Source organism: Oculina patagonica, chromosome 13, assembly GCF_052425735.1.
Source record: "Oculina patagonica isolate OP01 chromosome 13, crgOcupat, whole genome shotgun sequence".
NCBI classification, from domain to species: domain Eukaryota; kingdom Metazoa; phylum Cnidaria; class Anthozoa; order Scleractinia; family Oculinidae; genus Oculina; species Oculina patagonica.
The window spans coordinates 18,439,091-18,466,367 of NC_135770.1; the positions used below are offsets into that span (position 1 = coordinate 18,439,091).

General features: G+C 39.5%; 5 protein-coding genes across 6 annotated transcripts in view; all 5 read right to left on the reverse strand.

The window, feature by feature from the left end:
* Positions 1-334: 334 nt before the first annotated feature.
* On the reverse strand, positions 335-8,209 carry LOC144635320 (uncharacterized). The gene is made up of 8 exons (XM_078494432.1): positions 7,372-8,209; positions 6,637-6,805; positions 5,354-5,609; positions 3,545-3,772; positions 2,823-3,029; positions 2,340-2,387; positions 1,701-1,886; positions 335-1,317 (listed from the first exon to the last, which is right to left on the reverse strand). Exons 1-8 carry the CDS (start codon positions 8,150-8,152, stop codon positions 853-855), a joined length of 2,340 nt encoding a protein of 779 aa, XP_078350558.1. The 5' UTR covers positions 8,153-8,209; the 3' UTR covers positions 335-852.
* An 860-nt stretch (positions 8,210-9,069) lies between these two features.
* The window catches only part of LOC144637265 (serologically defined colon cancer antigen 8-like), a 30,593-nt gene continuing 12,385 nt past the window's right edge, over positions 9,070-27,277 (reverse strand). The window contains exons 8-21 of one of the 2 annotated variants that reach the window (XM_078496390.1): positions 16,639-16,703; positions 16,005-16,058; positions 15,522-15,546; positions 14,896-14,996; positions 14,317-14,455; positions 13,562-13,714; positions 13,343-13,408; positions 13,176-13,244; positions 12,904-13,020; positions 12,209-12,337; positions 11,965-12,097; positions 11,578-11,695; positions 10,954-11,116; positions 9,072-10,205 (exon numbers count right to left, since the gene is read on the reverse strand). In XM_078496390.1, the coding sequence (XP_078352516.1) occupies positions 10,005-10,205; positions 10,954-11,116; positions 11,578-11,695; positions 11,965-12,097; positions 12,209-12,337; positions 12,904-13,020; positions 13,176-13,244; positions 13,343-13,408; positions 13,562-13,714; positions 14,317-14,455; positions 14,896-14,996; positions 15,522-15,546; positions 16,005-16,058; positions 16,639-16,703 (1,533 nt within the window). In that variant the 3' untranslated portion in view covers positions 9,072-10,004. Of the gene's footprint in view, positions 10,206-10,953; positions 11,117-11,577; positions 11,696-11,964; positions 12,098-12,208; positions 12,338-12,903; positions 13,021-13,175; positions 13,245-13,342; positions 13,409-13,561; positions 13,715-14,316; positions 14,456-14,895; positions 15,028-15,521; positions 15,547-16,004; positions 16,059-16,638; positions 16,704-27,277 lie in introns of both variants that reach the window. The other variant, XM_078496391.1, reaches the window with a different exon arrangement.
* Positions 19,135-20,104, reverse strand: LOC144637213 (adenosine receptor A2a-like). The gene has a single exon (XM_078496341.1). It carries the CDS (start codon positions 20,080-20,082, stop codon positions 19,135-19,137), a length of 948 nt encoding a protein of 315 aa, XP_078352467.1. The 5' UTR covers positions 20,083-20,104.
* On the reverse strand, positions 20,925-22,274 carry LOC144634767 (adenosine receptor A2a-like). The gene has a single exon (XM_078493791.1). It carries the CDS (start codon positions 22,211-22,213, stop codon positions 21,269-21,271), a length of 945 nt encoding a protein of 314 aa, XP_078349917.1. The 5' UTR covers positions 22,214-22,274; the 3' UTR covers positions 20,925-21,268.
* Positions 23,100-26,729, reverse strand: LOC144634781 (adenosine receptor A2a-like). Its single transcript, XM_078493814.1, has 2 exons — positions 26,708-26,729; positions 23,100-24,441 (listed from the first exon to the last, which is right to left on the reverse strand). Exon 2 carries the CDS (start codon positions 24,422-24,424, stop codon positions 23,471-23,473), a length of 954 nt encoding a protein of 317 aa, XP_078349940.1. The 5' UTR covers positions 24,425-24,441; positions 26,708-26,729; the 3' UTR covers positions 23,100-23,470.

Sequence of the window (27,277 nt, forward strand, 5' to 3'; positions counted from 1 at the left end):
TGGTTAACTAGGGAGCATTGATGTTCTTTGTTGCTTTATGCCGCGGAAACGGGATAAGCACTAGCAACATCCGTATTGTGACCATTTGGCCAGCTGTGAGTAGATGTTACCTACACTGTACCCTGTTTCGGGACCTCGTTAGTTGGTGGAGAGCGAACAACATGGGCGAGAGAGGAAAAAAACGAGGGGGGGGGGGGGTACCGCGTTTTTCCCTCTCCCCCAACAACCGAGAGCCTGGAACAGGCGACCTTTACTGGGACAATGTTAATAGATCTAACACTATGTTAAAGGAAAGGGTTTTTATTAGATTTTTTCAGTACAAAATCATGTTTGTGTTTATGCATGTGCAGATTACGAACAATGTGTTAAATTGTATAAAGCATTCAAAACAATAAAGGTGCCAGAAAATGCGTAGAAAGTCCAGATCGTCCAGAAATATACTATGGGACAAGCTTACAACCACTGATAAAAGACAATCTTTTTACGGCTACTATTTTGGTAATTACATTTTTATCAAAATAAACCTAACATTTATATTGCTATAACCACTTAGATTGTTCACAGTCCCCTATTTTTCAGTGAAGTCGTAGAGATCAATCGTTGAGTCCGACGGGCCGCCATCTTGGTTCATGAACTCGAGCGAAAACAGTAACTGGAGAGAGTGCAAAAACCCCGTGGGTAGGAGGAGGAAAAACATTAACACTCGTACCCCTACCCACGGGGTTTTTGCACTCTTCCCAATTTTCGTTCGCGTTCATGAACCAAGATATCAGCCTGTCGTACTCAACAATCGATCTCTACCACTTCACGTAAAAATAGGGGACTGTGAACAGTCTAATGACTACGCGCCACTTAAATGTAATCATCTTGAGAAGGTTTCTCAACTGGCTCGTAGCTTTCCTCGCCAATCACCCCCACAAACTCAGTGACTTGATCTTCTTCAGGAGCAACAGGGTTCAGCACATCTTCGCATCCTTCTTGTTCCTTGTCTTTGGTACATCGCACGTACTCCTGAACACTCTCCTCCAGATAGCTCAGCGGAGCAGACCCTTGCGCCAAGAGATGGAAGTGAAAGTCTTTCAAGTCAAAAGCGTCGCCTAGTTCTTTTGTCGCGTATTCCCGCAGCTCAATGATTTTAAGCTGACCAATCATGTACGCAGTAGCCTGTCCTGGATCGCTCTGGTATCTGGTGACTTCTTTCAGTGCGCTGTCGCTCGTGTCCCAGGCGTAGTCAGCAAAGTAGCCGAGCGCATCAGCACGAGAGAAACCCTTGTAGTGTAAACCCGTGTCCACGATTAGGCGAAGCGCGCGCCAAACCTGAAATGGTATCAACTTGGTGGTAAATATAATAAATTTTAAATTCATTTCGGATTTTTTTATTTTATTTTTTTTTTTGGAAAATCCTTTATCAATTATGAAATTTTATCACAAAAACCTTTATTAATACATTAATTCATGAATGAAGAATAAATAAGACAAGCGTTGGACGTACAGCCAAATAAAGAACGAACAAACGAACGAAAAAATGAAAAAAAAAATGTTCTTTGAGTGCTATTACCAATTACAATAGCTTATTTTTCGGTTACCTGTTCTCATTTAGATAACAATAAAATTCAACGTGGATGCGGATGTAGTTTGCATCTCATCCTTTTTGGATGAAAAATATCCATGAAGAGATCTATTAATACCAACACGCGTACCTGCCATTTGAGCATTCCGTACTTCTGGAAAGGTTCGTTGTCATAGACGTTGGTTTCGCGGGCAATCAGCGGATTCTCGGCATATAGTGCCCAGCCCTCTGTAAAGGCCGTGTAATAGGTGGAATCGTCCAACCAGCTGATAACTCCACCACAACTGTCACGAAAATGCTCAACAAGACCCTGTACCTGAAAAAGAAACCGAACAGGTGTTTATCACCTGGGATAAGAGTGTATTTTGATTGGAAGCGGAGGAAGAGAGAGGGGAAGTTGGGGGGGGGGGGGGGGTGGTAGTGTGGAGTGTTGCTAGGCTGACTTAAAACGTATCTCTATGTATGTAGCTTTAAAAAAGTATCGCAGCAATGATGAATCTCTAAGACGATAGATTTGAAATTTACTCATTTCAACGCGATAGCGTGCCACGTCCAACACGCGAAGATCTTAAAATCAACAATTCGGCAGAAAAGGGGAGAGAAGCCAAAATGGTGATTTTATTTCTTATTCGCCTAAAAACAACAACAAAAATTATGTCATTGTCATTGACTCTAGTTTTGTATGCAAGTTTTTGATAAAAAAAACACGTGTACAGTAGAACAAACGCACGTTCGAGTGTCGAGGTGTTCTAATGTATTTTTGTTTTACCTGTGTGTGGTGTCCAGGCCTCGCTTCATGCGCATTTACGCTCCACTCCTGATGAAATGAATGAAATATTAAATGAACTAACGAACGAACGAACGAAGGAACGAACGAATGAAGGAATGAACGAATGAATGAATGAATGAATGAATAAACGAACGAATAAATGAATGAAAGAAAGAATGAATAAATGAATAACTAAACGAAAGAATGAACGAATGAATTAATGAATGAATGAACGAGCGAACAAACGAGCAAACGAAAGAAGGAACTAATGAATGAATGCATTAAAGAATGAATGAATACATGAATGATTGATTAAACTTTTATTAGTGTGCCTAAAAAGTATGCATGATAACATCAGAGGGAGAACTCTCTGCTAAAAGAGGGCACCCAACTAAGAAATTAAAAAAAAATACTATGGCACTAATGTGCAAGGAAAACTATAAAGAAATCTATTAACAGGATCAAAAAAAAAATTGGTCCTACCGAATACTTGGGTCCAGGCCTATTCAGAAAGAACGGTATGTTATAGTAGGCATTCCTGCTACAGTCCTTTGTGCTTCGGCTGAAACTCTGCGCTCCTGATGAAGGGTTGAAGTTTGGTGCCATATCGACAGGGCAGTTGGGTGTGGTGTGTTTAGGGCCGGAGAAATGAAACATGTTAACTGTCTGTGGGTCCAACTTGCTCATCACCTAGCAACAAAAACAATTTCAAAGAGAGAACTACTTTAATTTGTGCAGACATGTCAGTGGTTGGGGTAATTGTGTTATGTTCTTGGCAAGATACTTTACTCATAAAATGCCTCTCTCCACCCAAGTGCACCGGCGAACTAATGCCGGGGTAACCCTGTGATGGACTAGCATCCCATCCAGGGAAAGTAGAAATACTCCCAGTCGCTTAATGCTACGAAAACCGGGATAAGCTCCAGCGGTATGGCCACTTGGCTCAACATAGACTTTACTATTATGCATGGTTACGTGACTTGAAACAGTGAAAGTGCTGACAATGTTTACACTTAGTCATTTCACTACAGTAGAATCCCGGTTTCTCAAACCCTCGGTTTCTCGAGACTCTTGATTTTTCAAGCCAGACCATTTCGTTTCTCTTGGACAGTACTTCTCTGTAATTTTATCCAAATTTCTCCAAGCAATTTTCGTTTCCCCCGGAGGTAAGAGTAATCGGGATTCTAATGTATCTCATTATTTACCCGCCTAGCCTCTGTAAACCAGTTGTGCATGGCCTCCCAGCGTTTTGGACAATACTTCTTCGCTCCTTCCTCAGAGCTGCACAAAATGTGAGCGTTTTTATCAGATTCGTTGGCTGGAATTGGTTTGTCTGTAAAGTACATATCTGATTCATTCAGTCGCTTGATAAAAAGTTCCTTTGCGGTATCATTGCTCGTTTGCTTTGTCACACTGCGCGCGATTTCAAGAACCTGAAAAATATATTGCATAACACAGCAGTCCATAAGCATGGTTATTTAAAAACATCATGTGACAAATCGTCATTACATTAAAACAAGCGGAAATAGTCGATACTTCTAGCAACAGGGAAGAAAACCTACAGTTCCTATCATAAGACCATTTATCGAAAATCTAGTTACTTCTGCATTACCTCGCATTGAGAAACAAAATTGAACGTGAAGCGAGAAGCGAAAATGAATATATGGTCGATCGAAGCGCCTTTCAGGTTTTCAGTGCCTTGTACTAAGATCATAAAGAGTATGCAAGTATCTAGCTCTAGCCTGCTTAGTTGGCGGTTTCGAAACGAGGCAAGTCTTTGCAAAGTTTTGCCTCGTTATGCGCCAACGAAACTACCAGCAACGCCGGCTAACAAGCAGCTCAAAATTTCAGTCATTTCGCAAACATTGACAACATTGAACTTCTTGAAGACATTGCCCAAGGACAAAAGTAAGGAAAGTTGGGCGTCAAAGATTCAACGCGAAAAACTCCATTTAACTGTCTAAGCTTAGTTGCTTCTTGCGCAAAGAAACGAACGAATCTCCGTAGACTGCGAGCAGTCTCTCTTTTGCTCTTAAGTCCGTGGGGACAAACACCTAAGCCAGCGATCGCGATTAGACTTTCTAAAAGTTTTTCGCCTCTCGTTTCGGGTTTGGTGGTAGTAGATCCCGGTGGTGTGGTGGTAGTAGACCCAGGGCCCTGCTTTCGCGCTCGCTTTCGCGCTTAGCGCTCTGTGAGCTTGACTTGTAAGCAAGTCTAGATCACGATATACGAGCGGACTACTCGTAGTTTACGTAAAGCTAATGTCATCAGAAGACTTTCCAACGGGGGGAGCATTGAGTTAGGGGAGAAAATACCCCAGAACGGTTTTTTTTGTCACCTTTTGCAGGGCCGTAACAAGACCTTTGACACATACACGGCGAGATCTTGCTAGGAGGTTCTGGGGGCAATCCCTCCAGAAAACTTGGAAATCTAGAATATATGAAACACTTTTTATATAGTTTTTATAAGGTATATCTAGAACAAAATCAATCTTTTTCAATTGGGGATTATTTTCTTTACCAGGCATGTCTTGTTTCAAATTTTGGGTTAAAATTTAGACGAGGCAAATGCCTCGTCTTGCCTCTTTCTAGTTACGACCTTGTTTTGATACTGGTCATGTAGCGAAAAAAACTGTCGATACGGCTGAAAAGAGTTTTCGAAATTGATAAAAAAAAAAAACACAAAGGTTGTAATTTGTTAGTCGCGTCTGGTAAAGTCACAAAGTTATACGTTCGTAAGGCCGGGAAATTTTTAAAGACACTTGTATGATGATGGGTGCCACTCCCACCCCCTCCCCTCCCCCCTTCCCCTTCAATCATACAAAGGTGTCTTTGCAGAACCATTTTTTGGCTATTTTCCGAGATATGACTTTTGAAACTTTTTAAAATTCTTAAAATTCTCTTTCCAGCAGGTCGATAGATTCTTGCTACGTTTACGCATCTTTACATTTTAAGGGCGAGATACACATTCGATTTTTCCCATTACGTTGAACTGAAGACAAGTTATGACGTTACCTCAGGATAGAGTTTCTTCAGCATCTCTTTGCCAAGTTGGTGTACTTGGTCGGGTGTTTTGCTGATCGTCGTAAAAAACGGCAAGATCGACTCGTACGCTTCTTTCCCGTTTAGTGGTTCCCCACTCGGCAGCTGTTTGCTTGTGGTCACTGCTGTCTGAGTTCCATTCACGTACACATGAGACAGCGGAAGACTCCCCAGGCCACTGGAGACTGAACTCGGTACACAATGCTCAAGGTTCTCTGTTTGTAGGTATCTGGTGTTTGAATTAAAAAAAGAAGCCTGTTTTTCATTTTAAAAAAGTTTTCGGATTGACTTTCATAGTAACCTAGCGTTGCATCCTTTTTAATGTTTTTCTTGTTAGCAATACGACTTCCGAGTTCTTCACGCGCGGGAAGAAACAAATTAGCTTAAAGTAACTTTGTTAAGTAACTTTGCCTTAAAGAGGTCTTTTAAGGTATGTTTTAAGTTTACCTGTGAGCGAGTCTTTTGTTGCATTTAATTTGTTTTATTTTCATACAAAACCCCGAACAGCTTAATTCTCCTATATAGGATATAGGGCGGAAAGAAAGGCGGAGTGGTGCGAGATCCTCCCCCCCTCCATTAAAAAAGGACGGCAAGAAGAAAGAAGGCTTCCTGCGACATCTTCCCACCTAGGCCAGGCTGGCCTCGCTCTGCTCTGCTCTGCGATCCGATTTCTTTTTTCTTTATACACGAATCCTACTTTCGGTATGTTCGCAGGCTACACACAGCCTGGAACATACCAGTTCCAACCTAACACAACCTTCGTTGAAAAACGCGTCAAATTTCGGATTTGTATTATCTAGTAGCGGAAAACACATTGTAAGAAAGCGTACGCCAGAAGCCGAACTTCTTAAACTCGATAGAAACATACAACTAGCACGAATTGTTGACGTAATGATGACGCGACCAAAAAAAAATCCATTTTGATACTCGAAATAAACGAGTGATTCTTGTTCTTCTTACAGTGTTTTCTAAAAGGAAATGGAAAACGTTTTTTCTGTTTCTATCGAGTTTAAGAAAGACTCGTGAAGGTTTTGAAGAGCTCGAAAAAGTTGTGGAAACTTTTGGCTTATGGCTCGTATTCCCACAGCTTTTAACGTTCTCTCGACTTCCACTCGTGTTTCTAAAACTCGATCGAAACACGAAAAATACTCCAAACGTTGTCACGCTATCATGACGTCATCAGTTGCGTGATAACTTCGTGACGAAAACTGTGGGCAGTCGAAGACCAGAATCTTTATCTCCTACGTTTTCCCTACCTTATCACATCATGGATGGGCTTGCCAATGTATTTTACCGCGTATTCCCGGATGGACTCGTTCACAGTCTTCCCGTTCTCACTTTCCCATTTGTCAAGGTCGCTGGGCTTTAAGCCGGCTAAAAACTTGTCAGAGAAGATTGGCGTCATATATTTCTCGTCATAAATTCCTGAAAAGGAGGAACGAAGAATGACATTCAAATTACTACTAAAGTTTATTTCCTGAAGAAACATCTCGTGCCATTTACGGTAAGAAATAAATGATAACTCCGTCGTCTAGAATAGTTTGCTGTTTCCCTTGATTCTTTTTTTTAATTCACGCAATCACGAGCTGAGATAATTAAAATGACTTATTATAATGTAACATTTCAAACATAAACAATATGCAGTCAGTTTCGAGTCAGATGTATTAAACACTGCAATTTTACAGTGCTATTGAATAGGCAAAACTTATTCAAGCACAACTATTTTGTTTACATTTGCAAGTTAAAGTCGTTTAATTGATTGTACTACATTTATGGGTTTATTTTAGAAAAATAAGCCAACCCCTCTATTTCAAACCCCCCGCTTTTTCGAAGAACTTGTCTTTTTCGGTGAGTCAGAGAGTTTGAGGTACAACACCAATATTCGAGTCACGCAAGACCTATCCGCTGGTTACAAGGAACATTACGTGACGACCCCTGAGGACGAGGAGACTATGGCACCACAGGCACCATAACTGGTAAACTTCACATACCTTGTTCTCCTTGAAATGACACCTGTAAATATTTTTGTTTGAAGGAATCTATTCCAGCCAGGCATTCTTCAGTTGAGCGCACCATTCCGGCTTTAATACCAAACTGCATGTTCTGGATATACGTTGAAAAAGTCGCCTCCACCAACTTCATTTTGTTTAGAAACACACCGACATCTTCCAAGTCCTTAAGGTGAAAATTTCCCAGACCTTGCCCGATATCTGAGAGCCCAACGTTGCAAATCTGTTGCCAGCAAAACAGATTCGGTCCCATGAGAAAATCACCGGCATAATAATAAGCATCGTAGGGCTTCCCGAAATTGTTTTGAAGATAATGCTTCACTTGCGCAATGGCTTTTTTCTCACGCGGTTTCAGGCGCCTGGTATTGACACCCAATTCTTGTAGCTCATCCAGAAGACGCCTCGCAGAGTCCGTGATTCGCTTCAGATTATCTGGTTCAGGGTTGTACGGTTTGAATTTTTCCATCAGCACCGATCGTCCAATACCGCCGGGCTTGAAAATCAAGTCTTCTGGGTGAAGATCGTAGTACGTATCTTGAACTTTCTGCAGGAATTCGTCGACGCCCGCTCGCTTGGCTTCCTCGGAATAACTGCATCGACCCGTTTTCTTATCACCACCGCTTTGACCGGCATTGGTCGCACCGCATTCTTCATTTTTGGAATTTGTCACCAGGACTATTCCAACGATAAGAAGAATCAAGCCAATTAGGCCGACAATTCCAGCAACGAGCATAAGCGCATTTCGCTTTTTCTGCAGCATCATTTTGTCGGACAACTATAAAGCTACATGTGACACATACAAGGATGTTTCACTGTTTGCTTGTCATTTGATCTAAACATGCGAATGTCAACACTGCTTGATACTTTATTGTATTATTGGTTAGGTTTTACATGTAATTCTAATTAAAAGTTACATGCTAAATACCTCCGTTGACCGGGAGTGTGCGGTGAGCTTTACTTTTGTTGACGAAAGAAGTAAATCGTCCAATTTACCATCATTCCCGTATGTCAAGTGGTTGCCTATTTTATATCGGGTACGGGGATAATTAAATATAAAATGTAATGGGATGTTGATGCTTAGCGGCGACAAAAGGACAAGGCGTCAAAAAAAAACAGTATGTATTGGACTGCACTAAAATGGACTGGACTTCAAGGGGCCGTACCGGACTAGACTCCTAACCGTCCTAAATTTCTGTTACGGCGCAAAAATGTTATAATACTGACGCAAATTGCAAATAAAATATTTCTATATGGCGGACGACTGACGAGGAACCATGATCGAAATATACATCGGACTCCCGCGATTTCATGCTGAGAATCTGCTGACTTACGGAACTCTGACTTATGGAACCAGCTGCCTTCTTATATTAGACAATCCAGTAAGAGAGAGAGTGAGAGATTTTCGAAAACATTTGACTTTTTTAATTTTAAGGCTAGTTGCAAATGTAACTATTTTTTTTTTTCATAGATTTTAGCGACTTAGTTTTAGCATAATTATCATTTTTTCAGTTTTTATTCGTGGGTGTAACATTTAGTGTGGGTGGGTTAAACCATTTTTACATTTTAAAATTTTTTACTCATAAGATATTGTAATATAGCTATTTTTAAATATTTTTATTATTTTTTTACGTATACTAGTTTCTATTGTTTTTATAATGTATTTTAATTATTGTCATGCGCTTCTAACATGAGCCTCTGGCACGGATATAGAGGGCAACCTCATCCCGCGCATGACATTAATAAATTGATTGATTGATACAACAGCAATTTTAAAGTTTTATTAAGTTTACTAAGTGCGTAGAATGTGTCAAAAAGACTTGATGTCTAGTTCTTCTCGCCAAAATGCTATAATCGCCGAAAGTATGTAACGACGATCTTCCCAAAAATTAATAACAATCGCCGCAAAGTGTGGTACTGACGCAAAAAGTAATGGTACTTTTTAAAATGTAATACATTTTTTTAGCGCGCAGTACATTAACGCAAAATGTAACAACTCTAAAATATCAAGATGGGTTTTCCAAGCTCAGTGATACAGTGTAGCAACCTTGTCGTAACCTTGTAATTTTACTGGTCCTCTAGTGTACTGCAGTTGCTATTGTTTTTACTGCTAGGGGCATTGTTGTTGTTGTTTGTTCTAGAATTTCTCTCGAAGAGTGGCGAGCCATTCAGTTTGAGAGATGCTACCCGACCCGAAACGTCTATCTAGCTAAATCCCAAGTGACTACATCGTGAAAAAACGGCAATAACTTAAAGTACTACCATTGTAACTGCCACGATGAACAATCAACATTTTTCACTGCATTATCGCCTTTTATTGATGTAATTAACTCTCTTTTTAAAAGAAAGTGACATGAAAAATACATAGGTCTTATAATAATAATACACAGAGTCTCGTTTTTTACGGCGTTTGACAAAAAAACAAATGAAAATTCTTTCGTCATAAAATGAAGGAGATAATACAGATTAAAAAAAAAACTTATCTCGCTCACTATGTTACAAAAAATTCAGCCACTTGTCTATTGCAATGGTTGATAAAAAGTAAAAAAAAAATATATATAAATATAATAAAATAAAATATACTATTAAATTTACAGTTTTGTAATTTGTCTATAGCGTCACGCATCACGCTCTTTTTCCTCGGTTGTGTGACCGACGTCCTCATTCTCGGCACTGGCGTTACTAACAGTTTCCATGACAGGTGTCACGGGCTCGGACGGCGTCCTTGGCAGCCATTGTTTCCTCAAGAATTCAACTTCTTGACACAATATTTTTCTTTCTTTCATCAAGTTATTTCGTGTGGCAAGCAACTGGCACATCTGTCCAAAAACAAATAAATAAAATAAAAGTAAAAATGATGCTTTTTTTTGTGAGCTCCACGCCACAGTCGTCATGTAAACCGATACTATTCACTGTATCAGTGTTCCTATATGTATTACTGGGACTTGGTAAACACTAGACACATTTAACACATCTCAATGCTCCATCTTCGAGTTTGTTATTTTGCTCAATAGGTTATTTGTTAAAGGCTTGAGATTAGCAGGTTGATGGATCGACTGACGTTACTTTTTTCTTTTGTCTCCACTACTCAGGAGCTCCTGATAACACGGCTCGAGTTCGAGGGCGGACTGGCTCCAAATGTGCCCTGCTTTTGGGAAAGACGCCAAACTCTCACATCTCCTGTTTCTACCAGGGCCCGGTTGTTTGAAAGACAATAAACACTGATACAGGATTAAAAGTTGATCAAGGTTTTAATTTCTCCTGTGTAGACAATTTTACTGCTAATAATATGTGGAGTTTTGGATAAGCCGACTCAGTTCAAAACTGGCGGACTGAAAATATAAACAACAAACCTTCACTGAAAGGTTACAAACAAACTTATGCTTTGTTGAACAACCTGGCCTAAGTAGTATATATGGGTACTGTCGAACTGTTTAGGTAAATCTTGGGGGTAGACTACCAAGCATTTGTACAATTTCACACAGGGGAGAAGAAAAACCCTTACAAGTTATTGGTTTTGACCGTTAACGAATGATGAAACGAATGTAGTAAATAATTCCGTATTACCTGATCGACTTGCTTACGGGCGTTCTCGTCACTCTGTTTGAGCCTCGAAGACAATTCATGAATGCGTTTGTCTTGTTTTACATTTTGTTCCTCTAAGGCTCGTCTTTGTGCCATGGATTCCTCTAAATTCTTTTTAATTTTGTTGCTTTCCTGCTTGGCCTCTCTAAATTATGACGATAAAAAATACGATTTAAAAAAAAAATGTAAATGTAATTTATTTACCCACGTGACACGGAAGAGCTCAGGAGCTCGTTAAGACGTGTACGTGCATCCAAGGTCGAATTGGAATTTGGAGTGTAGATTTTTGTGGAGGGAGGAAAACCGGAGAACCCGGAGAAAAACCCTCTGAGCAAGGACGAGAACCAACAACAAACCCAAAAAAATAACAAAAAATAACAAAGATTATCCCATGGGTGCCCCGTGGATTCCCTTTTCGGGCAGCAGCAGGGATGGAAAATAAATTGTGGGTTAATATTCAATGCGGTAAAGCACTTTGTACCTAAGTAGTTCAGTTATATCTCCGAAAAGACTTTCTGCGGGTTTAAATATCTATGGGATTTCAGGAAAGGATTACTCGAAAGTAACAGCGTCACCAGATTAGATTTGTAACAAACAGGAACCTACCTTGATTTTTCAGCAGAATCTTCCATCTGTTGTGTGAGTTTTTTGCATTCGTCCTTTATCCGGTTGCACACTTGAATCTCTGCTTCTAACATCCGCTGTAGTTCAGTTCTGCACTGAGCTGATGCGAAAAAAAAAAACATATTAGACATACAAATACATCAATTCTCAGTTGGAAAGTAAACGTACAGTACTTCGCTCTTTTATGCTTAGGTTTCTATGATGTCGGCACCACACACCAGCGTTTGATCCCGAAGATGTATGATCTGAATGGAAAAATATGACCTGAATAGAAGCGATACTGTATATGTACGATCGCAATAGGGTGCGATTTCGCAGAGGTTAAGCGATTCTACAGGGGGAGATATGAAAGGTAGCAAATAAACTTACTGTGTCTGGTCTCCATCTCCTGTAGTAAAGTGGCAAGTTGTTCTTCTCTCTGCTTGTTTTGTTTGCTGAGATGTTCCATGTCCTCCACTCTTGTTTTTTCCAGCTTTTCCTTTGCGGCTACCGCGTTTTTAACCTGTATGAGGGGCAGTGATAACAACATTACAACTGCGACAATAAACAAAAAAAAAAAAAACGATAAACTATTAAATGCCGAGGAAATTAACTCGCATTAACATTAACGCACCTCCCGTTCTGCATTGTTAAGTCTCTCGGTAAGTCTAATACAGTCTTCTTTACATTCCATCCAGCAGCGTTCTGCTTCTTGAAGACGCCGTCTGAGACCTTCCATTTCGCTTGTTAACCGTGTTCTTTCCTGAACAAACACACAAAAATAATCATGAATAAAACAGAACGTCTGAAGATGTGGTATACCTGGAGCTGTGGTCACTGGGTTAGGTAAAAGGTAAAGTCATACAGGCTGGAGCTTATCCTGGTTTCAGATGCATGAAGCGACAAGGAGTATTGCTGCTCCCCCATGGATGGGATGCTGGTCCATTGTAGGGTTACCCATAGCATTAAATTCCCCGATACCCATTTACACACCTGGGTGGAGAGAGGCACTATGAGAGTGTCTTGCCCAAGAACACAACACAGTGCCCCGGCAAATGCTCAAACCCAGACCCCTCGATCTGGCGTTTAGCACGCTAACCATTAGGTCACAGCATCCCCCGGTCACTGGGTTAGGCGCAACACTATTTAAGGTTGTAAGCTCACTTCTCGCGCGATTTTCGTCCTAATATTGTACTACTCCCACGATCCCGCGTCCGCTTCGCAGACCTATTTTTGACATTAAACGATGAGGCGCTGTATACAAACCCATCTATCTTCGTTCTCTTATAGAATACCAGCCCATCGTCATTTGTGACGGTATTCAGTTACCTGTTCTCTTTCTCTCTGAGCTTGCTGAGCGGTCGTTTTAAGTAAGCTCAGTTCCTGTGAAGCCATTGATAGTTTCATCTGCGTTTGTTCTAGTTCTTTGGTCACGTTGTCACTAGCCTGGTGAGAAGTCAAATGGTTTAAATTACAACTTAGTAAACTCCTTTGGTACCCCTCGTTTGGGGTTTTCACGTAATATGTTCTCTCGTTAACAAGGAAAGGTGCCTGACAACACAGCATAATGTGACAATTTATTTGTCTCGATGTTAACATACCTGTGTTATTTCAGACGCATGCGCAATTATTTGACTCTTTGCCTGCTCCAGCTCAGTCATGAGGTTGACCTGAAAATAATAATAAAAAATAAATAAAACAAGTGAAACAAAAAGAACTGCAAGAAACAACATTTAAATACAGCAATTACAAAACAGTCGGCACGAACCTTTTCTCGTGTGAGACGTTCCAACTGGTTTTCCAATGCTGAACGAGCTTCACCTGATAACTCTAGCTGCATGAAAGAACATATTACGTTAATTTTTTGAAAAATAAAAAAAAAGTTGTGAGAAACATGTTGGCTTATGGTTAGTGTGCTGCATCAGGATAATAAGCTGGCCCATGCCTGATTAGACATGCAAGCGAGATTAATATGATATCAATTTACCTGTTTAACAAGACCGCTGACCTCCTCCCGGCATGCCTCGCGCACTTTTTCTCGCTCCTTCTCCATTTTCTCGCTGGATAATTTCATGTACTTATCGTGTCGTTCTCGTTCTTTCTGTAAGTCTTCTCTCAGTTGCCGTACATGGATTATTGCCTGGCGAACAGCAAGAATTCTGTGACAACCAAATCTACATACACAGACTCAGGGAGAACGGGGGTATTCAACAAAGTCTGCTCCTTACAAAGAACCACCCCGGGATTCAAGCCCTTTCCCTTTTATATACGATTTTTGACATAAAAGGTAACCCTTTCGTACACCTTTCATATAAAATGATATCCATTTCACATACCTACAGCAGAAATACTGCCTCCGTTTTAAAACTTTTCACTTGGGTAACCCCTTAAAATACTTAGATGAATAAGTCGTTAGGTTCGCCTGTTCGAAGAATGCCCTTTGTGTTTGTAATACCAAAATTCCCCTTCCCTTTCCTATACGTCACATGCATCTCGTGAAATCCCTACCCTTTTATATACCTACAGCCTGAAAAAAGTACCCCTTACAGGCGGAGCCTAACAGTATATTCCACTATAGAGAGTACCTCCCCCCCCCCCCCCCCCCCCCCCGCCTCCTCCTTTTAGGAAACAGTCCTGATTCAATCCTTTCATTTTGTGTTAAAATTTAATTTCAAAGCCTTCTTATCGGTGAACAACACATCCATGGATCCATCCCAGATTGTTGATACAAATTAGCTATACCTCTGCTTTTTCCAGCTGGGCCTGTTCCACCATGTGACAGCTTTTTTTCACTTGGTTATAAGCTTCAAACTCGCGCTGACGAACTTCAGCCAGGACCGCCTTTTGACCTGTCAGCGTGTTCATCAAGTCATCTCTCTCCCTAAAAACGGGCAACATACGATACAATTTCCCGTAAGCTGGCAATGTTCACTCTGGAATAGCTGACGAAGTAAATAGCTGAGAAGTTTCACCAACATTATTCTTTGTCACATTGTTCACAGTAGATGCGGTACACTGTTCCTCAATTTTTAAGGTTAATAGCCGCATTGTTTTTTTTTTTTCATTTACGCGCGGTTGTCACCCTCTTTGTTCTTCGGTGAGAGAGCAACCTAGGTACATGGGAACGAGTCTTCATCTCGTAGGCGTTTCCTAGCGTGAGGATCTCGCCCAGGGTAAAGTCATGAATGAAAATCATCGTCATTTTTGTATAACAAATCAGGGGGAAATGATTTGGTTCCAAAGACCGCACTCTCCCCTTCGTTCGAAACGATATAAAATAACGGATGCCCGGGTCATAGTATGATAATCACAGTTTCTTACTTTGTTAGTTGATTTATTGTGTCCATGGCTGCCTCACTGTGTGAATTGGACAGCACAGCAGTTTGATGTCCACACTTGACACACAGGGCTGGCTGGTTTCTCTGCAAAACAAACATAAAAAAGGTTCCTGACCTTTGTCCACACATTTTTTTCTAATTGGGGAAAAGTAGGTATCTAGGCTTTCTCGTTGGAAATCAATTCGTATATTCTTATTACCTGCTTGCTTGACTTAAAAATTAGATGTTCAGTAACAGTTTATAGAGTCAATGATGGCGGTAAGTGAAAGATGCTTAAAGGTTAATCGTCAGTGAGGTGGTTATTGTATTTAATGTTGTACATAGTTTTATCTAAATCAATATCTATTTTTAAAGTTTATACCATTGTTATATTTTCGTTATTGTTATATTTTTGTGAGGGCCACAAGTTTATCAGTTTGATTACTGTCAGGTGTCACCCTCGTTAAATAAAGTCATACTTACTTACTTACTTACTATTACCACTCTGACTGTGGCAATAAATCTATTTGTTTTCAGAGTGCAAAACTATAAGAGCTAAAACAAAACACAAAGACTGTCGAACTACCGCATTAACTACTAACATTAATTCGTTCATATTCGTTGTCATACCTGTTCTTCTAGCACTTTTTGAGCTCTGCGAGAATAAAAAATAAATTGAAATGCAATTAACAACGATATTTACAATGGTACTGCAGACATTATATAGTAGGGAAAATATCAACAATCTTGCGATCAAAGGTTACATACGTCTAAACCTCAGGACTACCGTAGGAAGTACTAAAAACATGCAGAGCAATCTGTTCGCAGATTTTCATATCCTGGTAATTCTCGCTTTTCATGCAGGCGTCTACTAGACATTTAACTCGAAACCGAAACTAAACTAACTAAACGCGGGAAAAGTGTCTGAGTATGGTTTGTAATCTGATTAGCCGAAAGTCATCTTTATTCTGATTGGCTATACCGAGAACTTTGTGTAAAGTTCTTGGATTGAAAATAGAGACGGTTTTCGAAAGTCAAGGTCACTGGACAATTGATTTATTCGGATAAAACAAACTTATGATGAAGTTTAAACATCCATCTTTGAACACTCGCCTTAACTTTGCCTGAAGCTCTGACACTTGTCTCTGGTAGTCTTCAAGTTCATCTCTGTAAACGACAACAATTGAGTTATCACTATCAAGTGTAGAATAAAAGCAAGTGCCATTCTGTTCGTTAAGCCGCGTACCATCAGTGAGATTAAAATATAAGCAGAACTCCTCTACTCCTCATGTTAGATCTGCGCTACCTGGAGTGGGATTTGTTAATCGCTGGACGAGAATCAGTTTGTTGTCACCTAAGCTATCGGGTCTAACGGAACATACTCACTCGATACCGAGAGATCGCCTAATAGGAAAGGGCAATGGACGGGTATCGTCATATTGCCTGAGGGTAAAGTCGAAATAAAAATCAGAATTAAAGGACCCTAGTCAGCCACGCCTTTGTTTTTGTTTTCAAACGAGAGTTTTGATTTGTTATCTACACGGAGCGTGACTAAATAAAAAAGATCACAATGAAACTGTTAAAGGTGATTTGATTTTGCTTCACCATACAATTTCCATAATATCACGGCATCGAAAATAGCGGAGGCTGATTGTGGTCCTTTAACAAAACAACCCCCTCCCCCTCCCCCTTTCCCTTCACGTGAAAAAAAATCATTCCATTGCCAGTATTAAAAAAATAATATCACCTTGTTGAGTAGAGAAGTGACTCAAGATGTCTTGTCTTTGCTTCATGTAGTTTTCGTATTTTTTCCTGCAAATAAAAAAAAATAATAAGATACATTAGTCTGAGGACAGCATACTTTATATGGATAATAACCTGTCTTTTTAGAATTGAGTGGGTCTGACGTACTGCTATTTCAAGTAATGGTCTTTTAGCTGTCACGTGACAACTTTGAGATTGATCGACGTATTACTGGTACAAAGACATCTGAGAAGGAGAATACGTATGCGCTTTGAGATCTTTCTTTCCACAGAGATTTCTCAGTAACAAAGTTGTTGCATGAATTTCTTACTAATCAAGCTTGCACGAGGTTGATTCCTGAAATATACGCCAGTTGCTTGTGTACTCCACCTATCAAACTGGCTGAGCATAGCAGTTGTAAAAATGTTTCAGTCTGCTTTTCATCTCCGGTAACGTTTGTTATCGCCATATCTCTGCAAATAAGATCGGTCGCTTTGACGAAAAATGTTTTACCAGAATCCTCCCTGGATCGCTCAATCGAACTAAAGCTTCATACACGGCCGTTTCAAATGAGGAATAACATTCACATTTTCAGAGCTGCTTGTTAAATTAATGGCGAATTATTCAAAAGAAGATGTTGTTATGACAAAAACGAGTCCTACGGACAGCTGTTATTGATTCGCAAACTAAAAGTTGAAATTCTCGAAAGCTTTATTAAGGTACCTGTCGTTAACTATAACGCAATGTGATCAGTGGCTTGGAGCCAAGTGTATCTTAATTCTGTAAAGAACTAACTTGAGTTGCAGACTTGTTGGCGAATGGCGTTTTAAACGGTAAGGTTGACGAGCGTTAGTCATAGGGCGCCCACACTTATTTGAAAATTATAAAATTGATATGCACAAGTGCGAAGACCGTTTTGTAAGGCGAACGTCGAACGCGATCGTTTAAAATGCGTAAGACACTGGATTACAAAATAAAGGCCCGTTTACAATGGCGATTTTTCCCCCTATTTTTTCGCGATATTTAATACAAAATTATGACACACTCAAGTGCCAATTTGAAATCGCGCCTTCGAGAAACTCGCGATCTCAACGAAATTTCTTTGGATACCTCTTTAAAGAGTGAAGTAAATAAGCAGAGAAGCGTTGAAAAGAAATGTTAATGCGCGCCACTGATTGGTTCGAATTTACGTCAATGCAAACTTCGAAGAAAATGCCGCGGATAGGAGCAAACGGCAGTACAGTGTATATAACATTATTTTTTCGCAGACTGATACAGAAAATGGGCAACATATGTCTCGGAAGCAAAGTTTGTGTCCGAGAAGCAATAATGTTTTTCTGTCCTGAGGCAAAAACATTTTTTTTTTTAATTCCGTGAAGCAACATGTTTCTCGTGCGGCTAATGTTTTCTAAATTATAGGAGTTCGTTGCAGTTGAATCCCTATTTCTTGAACCAATTTTCGTTTCCTTGGTTGGTACTTCTTTGTAATTTTTATCCCCGGTTTCTTGAAGCAATTTTCGTTCCACTTGGAAAGTACTTCTCTGTAATTTTACCCCCGGTTTCTTGAAGCAATTTTCGTTTCTCCTGGAGGTTCGAGAATTCGGGATTTTATTAAGAAGTTGGTTAATATAAATGAGTAATGCAACCTAATTTATACGATAGAAAAGAAAAACAATTCTGCAATGTTGTTAACATGTGCCAATACAACGACTAAAACTGTTATTAAAAACATCAGTGTTGACATTTCTTTCTAAATGAGCTACGTCACAGGGATTTCACGGGATTTGTGGTCTAAACTGTTCTGAAAATAGTGGTATAAAACTTAAGCCATGAAAAACAATCTTCACTATAAATATTGATTCTTTTGAAGACGCGCGAAAACAACTTGAAAAGATTAACCTCGATTTTCCAAGTTGTAATCCATTTCCGCCCTAGCCATCCACGGCCATGTAAAGATGCTTGATAACAGTTTCAGTGGTCTATTATAACAATCATTAATAAAAATGGACCTTTATTTTTACATTTCATACGACACAAATATTCACCTTTAGCATAAACTACACAATACGAAAAAGAGAAATCTACAAAGTATTTAAATCAGTTACGAAGCTAAAAACTAAGACAGCTAGAGGAACAACTTACAATAAACTAAAACTGAAAAAAAACTTATTTCTCTACGATTTAGAAAGAAACTGATTATAAAGGAGTATTTAATTGAAAACTCATTGAAAAAAACTAATAAAATATTTTTGTCTGAAAAACCTTCCGGTATAGTCCGTCTGCTTCTAAAACAAAAATGTTCGCTGGGGTATAAATAATGGCCTTTGAAGCAAACAATGTTTTCGCTTGCCTTTTCTCGAAGGTTAATTCGAAAAACGTTTTCAGTCTGTGCGAGTTCAACTAAGCTACGAGTTTAATCCAATAAAATAGGCCTTTGAAACTATCTTAATGTTCCAACTTTACTTTGTGAGGAGAAATAGATGTATGACCCAAAAATGAACTAACTCGATAAACAGCAAAGTGCGCCTCTGATTGTCTGCTTTACTGCTTGTTTTACTTCGCTGCTTTTCCAGCAGTAAAGAAACGGGTTTAATGATGAATTTAAGTACACTAAAGTTGTCGTTAATTTCCAAACGAGAAAATCGGATGAAGTTTGTCTAAACTGTGAGAAACAAGGTGACATTATACCATAAGGAAGATAGCAAACAACTAATGTCAACTGCACCCACAGTGCACTGGACACGGCCTTTCTGTATCGCGCTATGTTTAGTGGAATTTTTTTGCTCGGTTGCCGTTGTTTAAAATGGCCTCGTACTTGAGCTTGATGACGACGAAGGGCTACAAAAATTTTTGAGTAGGAGGCGATTGAGATCATTACACAAACTGATATACCTATGTTGACCATCCAAAACACTGGCACTGGAAATATAAGATGCAATGTCGCAGCGACAGTGCACACAACCCAAAAGGTAGCTACAACCCAATATGTTCGCTTTAAAGTTACGACGTGTCTGTATCTCATCTCTAACAACAGGGCGAGAAGTCTGTCCACGCTTATTGCAGTCACTGTCAATAAAGAGACTCCAGATAAAGCATAGCTTGCTATGAAAACGGCGTCTAACGCGTAGCGACAAAGATTCCATTTTTCGTAAACCAGGAACATCAAATAGGTAACAGTGAGAGGCTGTGCAATAAGACCAACGCAGAGATCAGTTGTTGCAAGACAACTAAACAACAGTTTGGACGGCGGAAGAAGGGAAGACTCTTTTGGCAGGGCAGCGAGGATCAGAGCGTTACCAAGTGAGGCAGTAATGGATAGAAAAATGTTGACTACTATAAAAGAAATCAACTCGCTGCCTATTTCACCTAAAAACCTGGCGGAACAAAGCAGTTGTAGAAATGTTTCAGTCTTATTTCCACCTCCAGTAAAGTTTGCAGTCTTCTCCATTGCTCTGCAAGTGAGATCTGTAATTTTAACGAAAGATGTTTTATCCGTATCCACACAGGATCACTCAATCGGACTTAAGCTGTAGACACGGACGTTTCCTTAATATATAAACCTTGAGAACTGCATGTCTTGTCTTAAAGCATTTTGAAAAGGATTTGCAAAAAAAGGCCGAACTTTATCCTTTTACACTTTCTGTTAAATCAAAAAAAAAAGTTGTATCTCGTAGATTTCAAAGAAGTTGTTTTTAGTCTTTTTCGGATGCCTTATTACTTGGGTAGCGAATCTTAAATATCTTAGGTCCATCTCAGTAATTTCAGAGTTTAATGAATACAGGCACAAAGTTGGACAGCTGCTTCCATGTATTTATTGCTCGAGTGCGGCGGGTCTTTTGTGTTAACGCCTGGCTAAATTAGAAATCATTGTTGCAGAAACCTTGCGGAGGCAAATGTTTCCCAGTCTAGTCGCGCGGGAAACATATGTTGCTTCGGCTCCAAAACAAGGAAATGTTTTTCCCTCAGGTCAAAAACATATTTGCTTCCCCGACACAAATTTGCTTCCGAAACATGTGTTGTCTAGTTTGGGCGAAGATACAGCGGTTACAATCTACCTTAAACGATGGGTTTGAAATGGCGTTTAAAGAGCTACATATTTGGTTGCAATGAGTTTTACCCGAAGATTCCTAATAGCGGAGCTCCCGCGCGCGCCTTAGGCGAGAGCCCCATGATTAAGAAATTTTGGTATACTTATCGAGTTGGAAAAAAAAAAATGGGTTTGACGTCAGCGTACGTCCGCCCGCCTGTAAAGGCTCCGGGGGAGGGGGGAAGTCCCAAGATAAAATTCGTTGTGCGGTGTTCACTGCATGTGCGAGTTGAATGAAACGCAGGGATACGAGCGAGACAGCCAAGAGAACAACTTTGATTTTGAGAGAAACTGCTTATGTAGCAGAATATGATTGTGAACTCATTGAAAGAAACTAACAAACCTACTCTTTTAAAACCCTTGGTAGTCTGCCTCAAAAGAAAAATAAATGTTGCTCGCTGGGTAGGAATAATAGCCTTTGAATCTAACAATAGTTTTCTACTTTCCTTTTTTCGAAGGTTCTCAGTCCGTGAAGTGAAAATAAGCTACGCGTTTTACCCAATGAAACTTAACTATCCGATGAATAATGGATATATAACCCATAAAACTAACTCGATAAACAGCAAAGTGCGTCTCTGATTGTCTGCTTTACTGCTTGTTTTACTTCGCTGATCTTCCAGCAGTAAAGAAACGGGTTTAATGATGAGTTAAAGGAAACTAAAGTGGTTGCTAATTCCCAAGCGAGAAAATGGGATGTAGTTTGTTTACCCTTCGAGAACCAAGGTGACATTATACCATAAGGAAGATAACACACAAATAATGCCAACTGCACCCACAGTGCACTGGACACTGCCTTTCTGTATCGCGCTATGTTCAGTGGAGTTGTTTGGCTCGGTTGTTGCTGTTGAACATGGTGTTGTACTTGAGTTTGCTGACGACGGAGGGTCAGGAAGATTTTTGAGTAAGAGGCGATTGAGGTAACAACACATAATGATAAAACTATATAGCCAGACCAAAGTGTTATCAGATGATTAATAAAGTGTGATGTCGCAGCGAAAATGGAAACAACCCAAAAGCAAACTACGATCACATATATTCGCTTCAAAGTTACAACTTGTCGGTATCTCAGCCCTAACATCAGGGCGAGAAGTCTGTCCACGCTTATTGCAGTCATTGTCAATAAAGAGACTCCACATAAAGCATAGCCTGCTATGAAAGCAGAATCTAATGCGTAGCGACAAAGATTCCACTTTTCCTGAACCAGAGACATTAAATAGGTAACACCGAGAGGCTCTGAGATTAGACCAACACAGAGATCAGTTGTTGCCAGACAACGATACAAAAGTTTGGACGGCGGATGAAGGGCAGACTCCTTTCGCAGGGCAACCAGGATCAGAGCATTTCCAAGAAATGCAGTTATGGATAGAAAAATGTTAACTACTGTCAAAAAAGTCAAGTGTTCGTGTATTCCAGCTGTCAAACTGGCGGAGCATAGCAGTTGCATAAAGGTTTCAGTCTTATTTCCACCTCCAGTAACGTTTGTTATCGCCATTGCTCTGCAAGGGAGATCTGTAATTTTAGCGAAAGATGCTTTGTCTGAATCCACCCAGGATCACTTTATCGCAGCTTTAGACACGGCTGTTTCCTGAGACGAATAACATTTACACTTTGAGAACTGCTGTTACGTCTTCAAACTTGTCAAAGAAAAGCAAGATTATTCGGAAGAAAGATTGTTATATGACAAAAACGAGTCCTGCAAAGCAGCTGTTTATTGATTTGCAAAAATTAAAGATCTCGAAAACGTTATTCAGATAAAATACTGATGGTTAAAAACTCGAATGGCTTATATTTTCCTCCCTTTAAATCAACACCACGGCTTAAGTGCATTTAGAAGCAAAATCTGTAGCATGGATTTGTTGAAATTTACATTTTCATTCTGATTTTAAAATTTATGACCTCACTCAAACTTATTGACGTCATAGTTTTTTTTTTTTTCAGTAAGGCCATCCCAACTGACCGACCGACCCACCATCACAAGGGACAGGGCGATGGGAAACGAAACATTTTATTGGGATGGCCTAACGCGAATTTTAACAACACCATTCTACAGATTTTGCTTCTAAATGCCAACTACCCGTGATTTAAACCGAGAAAAATGTAAGCTGTGTGAGTTTTTACGGTTTTTGTGTTCTGGTCACTTGATTTACCAAAAGTGGTCATGACTACCGAAAATGAAGGCAACTTCCAATAGAACAAACATGGCCAAAACCTTAACCGAGGATACTAAGGGAGCCCAAGATATAACGGTTAGAAGTTATCTATAGTAACCATTAGTATTTAAGGGTATCCCCCCTTAATATTCGATAACACGACGACAAAAACTGTCATTAAAAACATCAGTGTGGACAGAGTTTTTAAACAAGCACTTTAATAAAAGTGTAGCTTAATTCAGCAGGCTACTCAATTTATTTAAAACAAAATCATGTCTATTAAAATCAGCTTCTGGAATATTCACCTTTACCACAAGCTACGCATCACTTTAAAGAGAAGTCTGCAAAGTTCTTAAAGAGGTCGAAGCTAAAAACCGAGACAGCTGCAGGAAGAACCTTCAAGAAACTAAAATTACAAAAACCTTTTTATGCCTACTATTGTAAACGAAACTGAAACTGCTTATGAAGCGGAATTTAATTGTGGACTCATTTAGAGAGACCAACAAAATATTTCCGTGTCGAAATATCCCTCATAACTATGATCTAAATGTTCCAACTTTACTTTGTTAGAAATAATTGGTGTATAACTCCATAATGAACTAACTCAATAAACAGCAAAGTGCGTCTCTGATTGTCTGCTTTACTGCTTGTCTTACTTCGCTGATCTTCCAGCAGTAAAGAAACGGGTTTAACGACGAGTTTAAGTACACTAAAGTTGTTGTTATGTTCAAAGCAAGAAAAGTCGATGAAGAAAGCGTACGCGTATTATAACTGAAAGCTCCAACTATACCATATGGTAAATAACACGCAACTAATGCCAACTGCACCCACAGTGCACTGTACACTGCCTTTCTGTATCTCGCTATGTCGAGTGGAATTGCTTGGTTCGGTTGTTGTTGTTCAACATGCCCTTTTAGTTGAGTTTGTTGATGATGCCGTAGAGTAAGAAAAATTTTTGAGTACGAGACGATTGACGTTACAACACAAAACAAAATGACTAAACGACCATACCAGATGGCTATTTGGTGATTTGCGAGATACGATACTGCTGCAACAAAGGACGCAACCCAAAAGGTAACTACAATCACATATATTCGCTTCAAAGTTACAACTTGTCTGTATCTCAGCCGTAACAACAGGGCGAGAAGTCTGTCCACGCTTATTGCAGTCATTGTCAATAAAGAGACTCCACATAAAGCATAACTTGCTATGAAAACGGAGTCTAATACGTAGCGACAAAGATTCCATTTTTCGTAAACCAGGAACATCAAATAGGTAACAGAGAGAGGCTCTGAGATTAGACCAACGCAGAGATCAGTTGTTGCCAGACAACGATACAAAAGTTTGGACGGCGGATGAAGGGAAGATTCCTTTCGAAGTGCAACTAGGATCAAAGTATTCCCAAGAAATGCAGTAATGGTTAGAAAAATGTTGACTACTGTCAAATAAGTCAAGTGTTTGTGTATTGCACCTGTCAAACTGGCCGAGTATAGCAGTTGCAGAAAGGTTTCAGTCTGCTTTTCTCCTCCAGTAAAGTTTGCAGTTTTCTCCATTGCCCTGCAAGCGAGATCTGTAATTTAAACGAAAGATGCTTAATCTGAATCCACCAAGGATCATTCAATCACAGCTTTGGACACGGCCTCTTCCTGGGACGAATAATATTTACACTTTAAGAACTGCTTGTTATGTCTTCAAACTTGTCAAAGAAAAGCGAGATTATTCAGAAGCAAGATCGTTTTATGACAAAAACGAGTCCTGCAAAGCGGCTGTTTATGAATTTGCAAAAGTTTATTTTCTCGAAAACGATATTCAGATTAAATACCTGAGGGTTATTTCATACAATAAATAATAATAGAATGTGATAAATAGTTCGAGACAAACTGAAGTATCTAAATTTTGTTCAGTGCAGACGTCCTGTTAACAAATGTTTTGACCTGAATACTTGTTGGGAAATGATGTTTGGACAGCCTGAGCGGAATTCATAAATAAAGTCAAACGGTCAGGTTAACGAACATAAGTCACAGGGAGCCCATATCTTCTAATCCTTGGTAACAGTAATTTTACTCCATTTAAATTTCGACTTTCCGTGAACAAAATCGATACTAATCATGGCAATTAAGGTCGATTTTATTCATAGAAAGTCAAAGAAAACTTAATCGAAGTTAATTGACAGGAAATGTTCCTTCGTAGGAACCTTGAAAAACAGAAAAAAATAGAATTTTGTTTGAATTTCAGAGTCTGTATGTATGAGGCTACTAAGGTGATAGTTTTATTCCAACGCGAGATGTAGTTTGTCTACCATTTCTAACCCAAGTTGCCACTATACCATATGGAAAATGACAAATAACTAATGTTAACTGCACCCACAGTGCACTGGACACTGCCTTTCTGTATCGCGCTATGTTCAGTGGAATTGCTTTGCTCGGTTGCTGTAGTTCAACATGTTCTTGTACGGACAATGTACATAAACTTGTCAACTTGGCTTCCATGTATGTTTAATCAACTAGGCAACATATGTTTCGGAAGCAAAATTTGTCTCCGGAAAGGTTAAGTGCTCCTGACCAGAGGCAGAAACCATTTCTTTTTTGTTTTCGACAAACAAAAATTGTTTCCACAACATATGTTTCCCCTGCGGCTAAACTGGGGAACAGTCGCCGCCACAACAATGTTTCTTCGACCTTTTCTAGTTTAGCCAGGCCCTAAAAAAATATAGGAGTTGGTTGCAATGATTTACATCAGAACTTGAAAAAGGCAACCTACTGTAATTTACACGATAGAGAAGAAAATATCTAGTGTTATAAACATTGCTCCAATAAAACGACTAAACTGTTATTAAAATCAAGCCACTGAATTCTGAAAATTAATTATGAAACAAGAATCGAAAACTGCACTGAACTGACAAATAAAGATTTGCCAGAGCAAATCATGTTAAACTTTCCACACTTCAGTTCACTTCATTCAGTTCAATTCGTCCATAAACGAAAAAAAAAAAAGAATTGCTTTAACACTTCAGCGAAAGTTGGCCACGACTTTGTATCCAGAACTTATTCATTCAGCTCAGTGCGTCAGCACCATGTCTGCTTATCGAGAGCAGGCCGAGGGTTCGAGTCCCCTAACCCGTCCGATATAAATTGTTAATTCCTTTTTTTTCTATTTCCTTTTTTATTATTTTCAAACGATTGTGTTAAAATCATTTCGCTATTAACGTCATTTATTGTACCGTAATGCAGAACTTTGTGACAATTTCGAATACAAGCTTAAAAAGGCAAGGCCGAGGAATGATATCATTGCAAAAACTGAGTTTAGGTTTATTTCAAGAAAAATGATGTTAGCACAATATTTCGGATAATAGTACGTAATATAATAAGAAATGTAGGTTATCAGAGAAAGAGGTCTAATTCTCGAGAGGCCTTATAGCTCTTGCACGCATTGCTTGCCTATGTCTAACAGAAAACTGCTAACTAAAACTTGGAATTTTCCGATTTAAAAATGAGTGTTGACATTTTCCTTTGAACGCCTCGTGAACAGATGATGATCTTACTTTTTTAAAACACTTTGATTCCTGTGTACTAGAAACTTCTGGAATATTCAACTAATAGGCGGAGCAAAGGGGGCAGGGGGCTGTACCCCTCCAAAACAAAAATATTGGGGGGATCAGTTCCCCCACCACCCACTCTCGTCCCCACATTCCAGTTGCAAAAGTATCAAAGTACATTTGTGTCAAGACACAAATTGTTTTATCAGGATCGTGCTTGGCGGGATAAGATGGTGTAGGCCTTTCAACGAAACTCGTTTCCCCAAAACACTATAGTAGTTAAGATTGTATTTGACAATACCTGTAGCATCGCCAACTTCAGAACGTACATTTTCTGCCCTCCGAGGTCTTAAGAACAACCCAAAGGCATCATGGAGCAGGAACGTCTGAACCGCCTAGTTATGCATTGTCACAAATCGATAACGGACACACCAGACACTGATAAAGACATTTTAACAAATTTGAGTTGAGTAGGGGGATGCTACCCCGGGGGGTATGCGCTTGGCTTGGAGTACAGTGCCTCCCACGTTTCAAACACTCCGCCACCTCTGCACCTTTAGCATAAACTACACAAAATGTTACAGAGAAATATACAAAGTTCTTAAATCGGTTACAAAATTAAAAACTGAGACAGCTTGGGAAACAACTCAAGAATCTACAACTGTAAAAACTTACTAGCTACGATTTAGAAAAAAATAAAACTGATTATGAAGGAGGATTTAACTATGAACTCATTGAGAGAAACTAATAAAATATTCCTGTCTGAAAAAAAACTTTCGCTGGAGTATAATTAATCGCCTTGGAGGAAACATTTTTTTAGCCTGTCCTTTCCTCGAAGGTTAGTTCAAGAAACATTTACTGTCTGTGCAAG